Genomic DNA, 7,500 nt, shown 5'->3' on the forward strand with positions numbered 1-7,500 from the left:
TCTATCTTGTGCTGTTATTTTTTATCTTTGAAACGGGGGGTAACATTGAATCTGTTTCCTAAAATAATACAAAAATAAACGTAATATTAAATATTCATAAGCACACAAAACCATACATTTCATATTATTTTTATACTCAGCAACACAGATATATAATATGCGTAATTTGGCTCTTAACCAACAAGTAATCAGTTAAATAGGTGGTAGGAACTAATAGTTGACTCAGTGAAGAACCCGGAGTTCCCGTCTGGTGGACATCTTCCGGTCGTGTGTCAGGTCAAAATGCTCGTCCTCAGAGGTTTAACGAGAATAAGAACGGTTTTATTACAACAAGGAAACACAGGTGAGACTTTATAACACCTGTATTAAGTGTTATAATGATATAGCATTCATTAAATGTAAAACTAACCGTTAATATGTGTTTATTAGGTGGAGTTAAGCTACGTGTTGCTAATGCTAATGCTAACATATGAGCTGTTGTTGATGTCATTTTATATAATAATAATCCTTTTTCTGCAGGTTTAAGAAGTCTCACAACAACCTCAAATGTAGTCCAACCAAACGAGGACAGGGTGGGTAATTTTATTTATTTATGAATAATTATTACATCAGTAATAACAGGATTAGATTAATATATTTGTGTATTCTTTTTACAGCTCATTAAGATGGAAAACCCCTACAAAGAGCCTCAGAAAGGATGCCTGCTCTGCAATGTGACTGTAGACTTCAAGAACACTCAGGTAAATAAAGCACCTGAGTGTGTGTGTGTGTGGGTAATAAGTGAGTGTGGGTAATGAGTGTGTGTCAGTGTGTGTTTGTCAGTGTGGGTAATAAGTGCGTGTCAGTGTGGGTAATAAGTGTGTGTGTGTGTGGGTAATAAGTGTGTGTGTGTGTGTCAGTGTGGGTAATGTGTGTGTCAGTGTGGGTAATGTGTGTGTCAGTGTGGGTAATGTGTGTGTCAGTGTGGGTAATGAGTGTGAGTGTGGGTAATAAGTGTGTGAGTGTGGGTAATGAGTGTGTGTCAGTGTGGGTAATGAGTGTGTCAGTGTGTGTAGTGTGTTTAGTTAAAGGTGGGTTTACAGGAGGGTGTATATGTGTCCATGGTCCTGAACTCCTCATATATCTAGTGTCATTATTAAAAATGTCTGAGGTCTTTTCTTACACTTCAAAATGCAGAATTCTAAAGAGAGATGGACGTTTCAAATGCATTTCAAACGGGGAAAATCTGTTTAGCCACTGTGGGAATATCCACGTCTAAAGAGAGAAATATCCACGAGATCCTTCGCCACTTTTTCAACGGTATTGGCGGTATATGAACATTCCCATCACACGGTCTAAAGGTCACGGCATTCGGCACTATGTGGTACAAACATCCTAACCCTGTAGCTGTGAGATCAAACTGAACATTAAGGGGGTTTATCTAGTATTTTTGAACAAGTGGAGCTCCAAAGGTCACAGGAAGTGTCTGAGTGTCGCTGTGTGTGATAATAATAATAGTAGATTGTATTTGTAAAGCACCTTTCATTGCTAAAAGTAATCCCAAAGTGCTAAACCCTGATCTGTGTGTTTCCTGTCAGCTGCTGTCTCAGTTCATCTCTCCGTACACCGGACGGATCTACGGACGCCACATCACACGTGAGAGACACCTGGATCTGGAATATCTCCTCAGTGAAGATTCAACTCTGATTTAACGCTGCTTTGTGTTTCAGGATTATGTTCCAGGAAACAGAAGGAAGTGGCCAAAGCCGTGAAGAAATCTCACGCTTTGGGTACGTCTTCCTCACGCTGACCTTTTTGAAATAGGGGTTTAGGCCCTGTTTACATGGAAACGAAAACGAAAACTAACCTTAGTCGATATCAAAAAAGTCTTCCGTCCACACAAGACCGCTGGAGGCGCTGTAGTACATATGCCGGGCCTGTAAGTGGCGCTGTACTTCCGCCACAAAATACACCAAAAGCAGCGAAGAAGACCCCCGAGCATGGTTGCCATGGTTGCCCTTCTGTTTATTCCCCGCGGTGGATTTAGCAACATGGAGTTCATGTAGTTCTCCATGTCCACTTGTTGCTGATGGTTGTGGTCGAGGAGCTGTAGAGTTTGCACTAACATCTGTAGCATGGTCAGTAGCGTCTGGAGCACGAACGCAACCCTGTGATCTGCCATTGTTGTTGTTGTTGTTGGCGAAACACATCAGCAATGACGCGGGTGACGCGGGGGATGAGCAGCAGAGGTGGGGAGAGGCGTATAGGACGTACACACGGAGCCGTTCCGTCCGCCTTGGGACCCATTATCGTTTGAGGGCTCCGTTACCCGCGTTTCCGTTACGGCCTCGTGTGAACGAACCGTCTATACGATAGAGAAAAGTAGCAGATACAACCCGTTCCGTCTCCGTGTAACGGGACCTTCGACACTAGGAGCTTAAGGAGCCAGAAGAGGAGGGGTCATATTAAGGAAAAACGTCATTAAAAGTGGTACATTTCCATCCATTTGGATATTCTGAGATTCATTCACAAATTTAACGGGAATTTCTTTTTTTACAGAAAATATATTTTAATGTTCTCAGATTAAAGTAAAGAAAAATAAATCCCTGATATTTTTGGAGAAAATTGACAAAAATAATATTATTCTGAGTCAAAGTATGTACAATTTATAAAAAAAAACTAAAAAAAAACTTGAATATTCTGAGATTTTAGTAAAATATTTAGGAGAAAAAACTCTTTTTGAGATAAAAAAAGTGAGTTTACGAAAAACTACATTATCGTAAGAAAGGGGAAAAAAAGCGATTCAACTTGGAAATGTATGAAAACTCGAAGATGAGATTTCAACAAATTTTAAATAGTTAAAAACCTTAAATATATTGTATGTGTTTGTCTTTTCTCTGCAGGCTTCATGTCGGTCACCCACAAACACCCGGAGTTCATGAAGGACCCGCACGTCTGTGGGAGACAACCTGGAGTAATGTGAAATGTGTTTATTAAAGCTGTGTGTTTGTTATCAGTCGCTCATCTGATAGGATTATTACTAATCTAAAATCAATAAATGTTGTTTTTTTTCCCTCTAATTTGAGTTTTCTTTAAATTAAATGCAGTTTAATTTCTTCAGCTTCAACACTTAGTACTCAAACTTTAATATTGCTATTGAATTGATAGTAAAATGGTAAATGGACTGTATTTATAGCCCATTGTTTCACACGTTAGGCTCGCCTGGGCTTCTTTTGTAATTATGCTATTAAAACATGAACCTTGGTGACCGCCTGCATGGTCTGAACTAACCAAGCCTCTGATCAACAGACTTCATGCAATGCTTCATTGGATGCATGATATCAGATCAGGGTCTATGCAGGAAGTCACATGTAAAACCTTTTAAGACCCTTTCCATACATTTTAAGACCTCATCGCCACTTTGAGTTTTAACCGGTTACCTTGGCGACACACTTTACCTCACATTGACTATATTCAGTATTGATTGTCCTTCCTCCTTATCTTCCAACCATTTGGACGCAGACTTGCATTTCCCGTAACGATGTTGTTTAACAACCGGCGTAAACGGACCTTCGCGCGCTATCAAGCAGTGAGCGTGCGATGTCCTGTTCAGATGACGTCAAACCCAACGGGATGCCATAAATAAACTCCACAGAATCACACTACACACCTCTCCAGCTGGGAGAGGAGGAGGAGCTTCTGCCTGCTCGTGGAGGAGCAGGAAGTCCCTGAGGAGCCAATCAGAAAGGAGGAGGTGGCAATTAGAGAGGAGGAGGAATCAGAGAGGAGGAAGAACCAATCAGAGGGGATTTTGACTCTGTAAAATATATAAATAATAGTTTTTATTCTATTTTATCTTTTTATTGCACTTTTTTTCCTTTTTATGCTTTATATAAATATTTGTATTCTATTTACTTTTTATATTCTACCTTGATTTTTATTTTTTTTTATTATACATTTGTACTTTTTGCATTTATATAAATTTTTTTTTTTACATATTACATTTTGTTCATATTTTGTAAGTCACGTCACTCGCCCTGCACCCCTCACTCACTCTCTCTCTTTATAAAGAATACAATCAGAAAAGGTAATAACTAATAAATATTTTAAATATAAATAAATGAATAAATAACTATAAAAATGTAAATAATAATAATGTATTAAATAATAATAAATATAAATAGATATACACCCACTCACTTCCTGAGGTATCTGCAGATCAGCGCTCCCACATTCTCACAGTTCTTCTTCGTGGGGCAGAAAACCAGACAGGAGTGTTTTGGGATGACTTCGGTCACCATGGCGATGATGTGGTCCGGGTCCAGCTTCTGCATGGAGCTGGAGTACTGGAGTTTCAAAATAAAAGCTTTAACAATATATACTGACGGAGTTTCAAATAAAAGCATCAACAATATGTACTGACGGAGTTTCAAAATAAAAGCATCAACAATATGTACTGACGGAGTTTCAAAATAAAAGCATAAAAATGTGTACTGACGGAGTATCAAAATAAAAGCATACAAAATGTGTACTGACGGAGTTTCAAAATAAAAGCATCAACAATATTTACTGACGGAATTTCAAAATAAAAGCATCAAATATATGTACTGACGGAGTTTCAAAATAAAAGCATCAACAATATGTACTGACGTTGTTTCAAAATAAAAGCATCAACAATATATAGTGACGGAGTTTCAAAATAAAAGCATCAACAATATGTACTGACGGAGTTTCAAAATAAAAGCATAACAAATGTGTACTGACGGAGTATCAAAATAAAAGCATACAAAATGTGTACTGACGGAGTTTCAAAATAAAAGCATCAACAATATTTACTGACGGAATTTCAAAATAAAAGAATCAAATATATGTACTGACGGAGTTTCAAAATAAAAGCATCAACAATATGTACTGACGTTGTTTCAAAATAAAAGCATCAACAATATGTTCTGACGGATTTACAAAATAAAAGCATCAACAATATGTACTGACGGAGTTACAAAATAAAAAGCATCAACAATATGTACTGACGGAGTTTCAAAATAAAAGCATCAACAATATGTACTGACGGAGTTTCAAAATAAAAGCATCAACAATATGTACTGACGGAGTTTCAAAATAAAAGCATCAACAATATGTACTGACGGAGTTTCAAAATAAAAGCATCAACAATATGTACTGACGGAGTTTCAAAATAAAAGCATCAACAATATGTGAATATTGTCCGTACCTTGAAGTTGAGGAGACGAGAGAATTTGAAGCAGTCCTCCTCCTTTGGGTCTACTTCATAGATGGTGTCTTGCAGTTTAACGTACTCCTTCAGCTGCACCTGAACACACCACAGACCAGCTTCTTTAAACACCTGTTGGTGGTATATTCATTAATATCAGTATTTCACAGTAAATCCCTTACAGGCCGGAAGTCATTGCTGTAGTTTTCTGCTCTTAAAAACGTCTGCAGGTCTTTAATGTTTCCCAGCGTGGCGCTCATCCCGATAATCTGAGTGGATTCTGGAGAATAAAAACAAAAAGACGGTTAATTCAAAGCTTTTTAAGGGTTTAATAAGGAAGATTAAAGCGTCTCTTACTGGCCGTGTAGAGAACTTTAGCGAGCGTCATCTCAATGATCGCTCCTCTGCTGCCGTCGCCCCAACATGTGAAGCTGCAACACAGAGGAAACATGTAAACGCCAGGTAGGGCGGTGCATTCAGAGAACAGAATAACCAAGTATAATGTTGTAAATTAATTAAGAAAATGTAAGAAGATTAAAGTGGTACATTTTGAGGGAAAATGTCGATATCTGTTCAGAATAAAAAAGGGACATTTTAGGGACATAAATCGCCATTTTACTAGAAAACAATAAAACAAAAAATTGAATAATGTTCTGGATACAAATTGTCATATTTAAGATTTTAGTCTAAAATGTATTCTTTTTTAAAACAAGGACATTTTGAGATTAAAGTCGTGAATCTGGTGGAAAATTACTTCAGATATTTTCAGAAATAAAGTGGAATATTTACAAAAATAAACTCACAGATGCACTAGAAAAAACCTTTGATAATATCTGAGAAAAAGTTGAAAAGATTCTGTAAAAACTCTGAGATTTAAGATTAATATTCTTTGAGGTTAAAATTGTAAATTTAGGAGAAAAATTCAAATATTTTTTTAGATTGAAGTCGGAAATTTAGGGGGAAATCACACAATATCTTCTGAAATAAAGTGGATTATTAACGTAAAAAAAACGTCTGAGATTTCAGATTACATGTATGATAAACAAACATTGATATACTTTGAGATTAAAGTTGTTATTTCAGAGTTGACCACCAGCCTTCCTCCCCCACCTCGTCCACCACCACCAGCCCCAGGTCGTCGATCCTCTGGTTCTCGATCAGCGAGTTCACGAGGCTGTGGGCTTTTTCTATCGTCGCGACGTAAAGAGACCTCCTGTCTTTCCTCTTTACGGGGGGGAACCTTCCTTTACTGCCGGCGTACTCCTCCACCAGGAAGTCCAGCTCCACGCCGAAGCTCGCCAACCCTCGCACCTTCAGAGGAGACAGGAAGGAGGTCAAAGAGGGAGGAGAAGAGAGGGTTTTAGAGGACAGGCGTCCCACAGGGCTCTAATCCTGGTCCTCTTCTATTTACTGCGATATCATAATTTCTACCAAACTGCAACAAACGTTTCTGTGCAGATGACACCATGTGATCCTCCATATGGAGTCAATAGAGAAACGCAGGGGAGAGCCTTCAACTCTGGAATCAGCACTTTGTGTCCTTGTCTTAAAGTCGACTTAAAACTTTTTCTTTTCATGAATATTTATTTTTTATTAAACTATACTTTTTTATTCCTCTTTACATTTTCAACATTTACTTATACCATGTTTTATGTAATTTTAATTCGATATTTAACTTAATAATTTTTTTTTATTATAGATTATATAATTTAATTAAATTATATTTCAGATTTTTTTTTTTTTAATATTAACTTATTTATTTATTCCTCCCTACCTTCTCCTGTCCTCCCTCCCTTCTCCTGTCCTCCCTCCCTTCTCCTGTCCTACCTCCCTTCTCCTGTCCTACCTTCTCCTGTCCTCCCTCCCTTCTCCTGTCCTCCCTACCTTCTCCTGTCCTACCTCCCTTCTCCTGTCCTCCTTCTCCTCCTGTCCTCCCTCCCTTCTCCTGTCCTCCCTCCCTTCTCCTGTCCTACCTTCTCCTGTCCTCCCTCCCTTCTCCTGTCCTACCTTCTCCTGTCCTCCTCCCTTCTCCTGTCCCTACCTTCTCCTGTCCTCCCTACCTTCTCCTGTCCTCCCTACCTTCTTCTGTCCTCCCTCCCTTCTCCTGTCCTCCCTCCCTTCTCCTGTCCTACCTTCTCCTTTCCTCCCTACCTTCTCCTGTCCTCCTGACCTTCTCCTTTCCTCCCTCTTCTCCTTTCCTCCCTTCCTTCTCCTGTCCTCCCTACCTTCTCCTTCCTCCCTCCCTTCTCCTGTCCTCCCTTCTCTTGTCCTCCCACCTTCTCCTTGTCCTC

The 7,500-nt window shown here is 38.9% G+C and overlaps 1 protein-coding gene across 1 annotated transcript; it reads left to right on the forward strand.

Annotated features, from left to right (window-relative positions):
* The first annotated feature begins 202 nt into the window (after window positions 1-202).
* Window positions 203-3,059, forward strand: LOC117497816 (28S ribosomal protein S18c, mitochondrial-like). Its single transcript, XM_034149833.1, has 6 exons — window positions 203-343; window positions 520-572; window positions 657-740; window positions 1,578-1,635; window positions 1,710-1,769; window positions 2,883-3,059. Exons 1-6 carry the CDS (start codon window positions 283-285, stop codon window positions 2,960-2,962), a joined length of 396 nt encoding a protein of 131 aa, XP_034005724.1. The 5' UTR covers window positions 203-282; the 3' UTR covers window positions 2,963-3,059.
* Window positions 3,060-7,500: the final 4,441 nt, after the last annotated feature.

Source organism: Trematomus bernacchii, unplaced genomic scaffold (assembly GCF_902827165.1).
Source record: "Trematomus bernacchii unplaced genomic scaffold, fTreBer1.1, whole genome shotgun sequence".
Classification (NCBI taxonomy): Eukaryota; Metazoa; Chordata; class Actinopteri; order Perciformes; family Nototheniidae; genus Trematomus; species Trematomus bernacchii.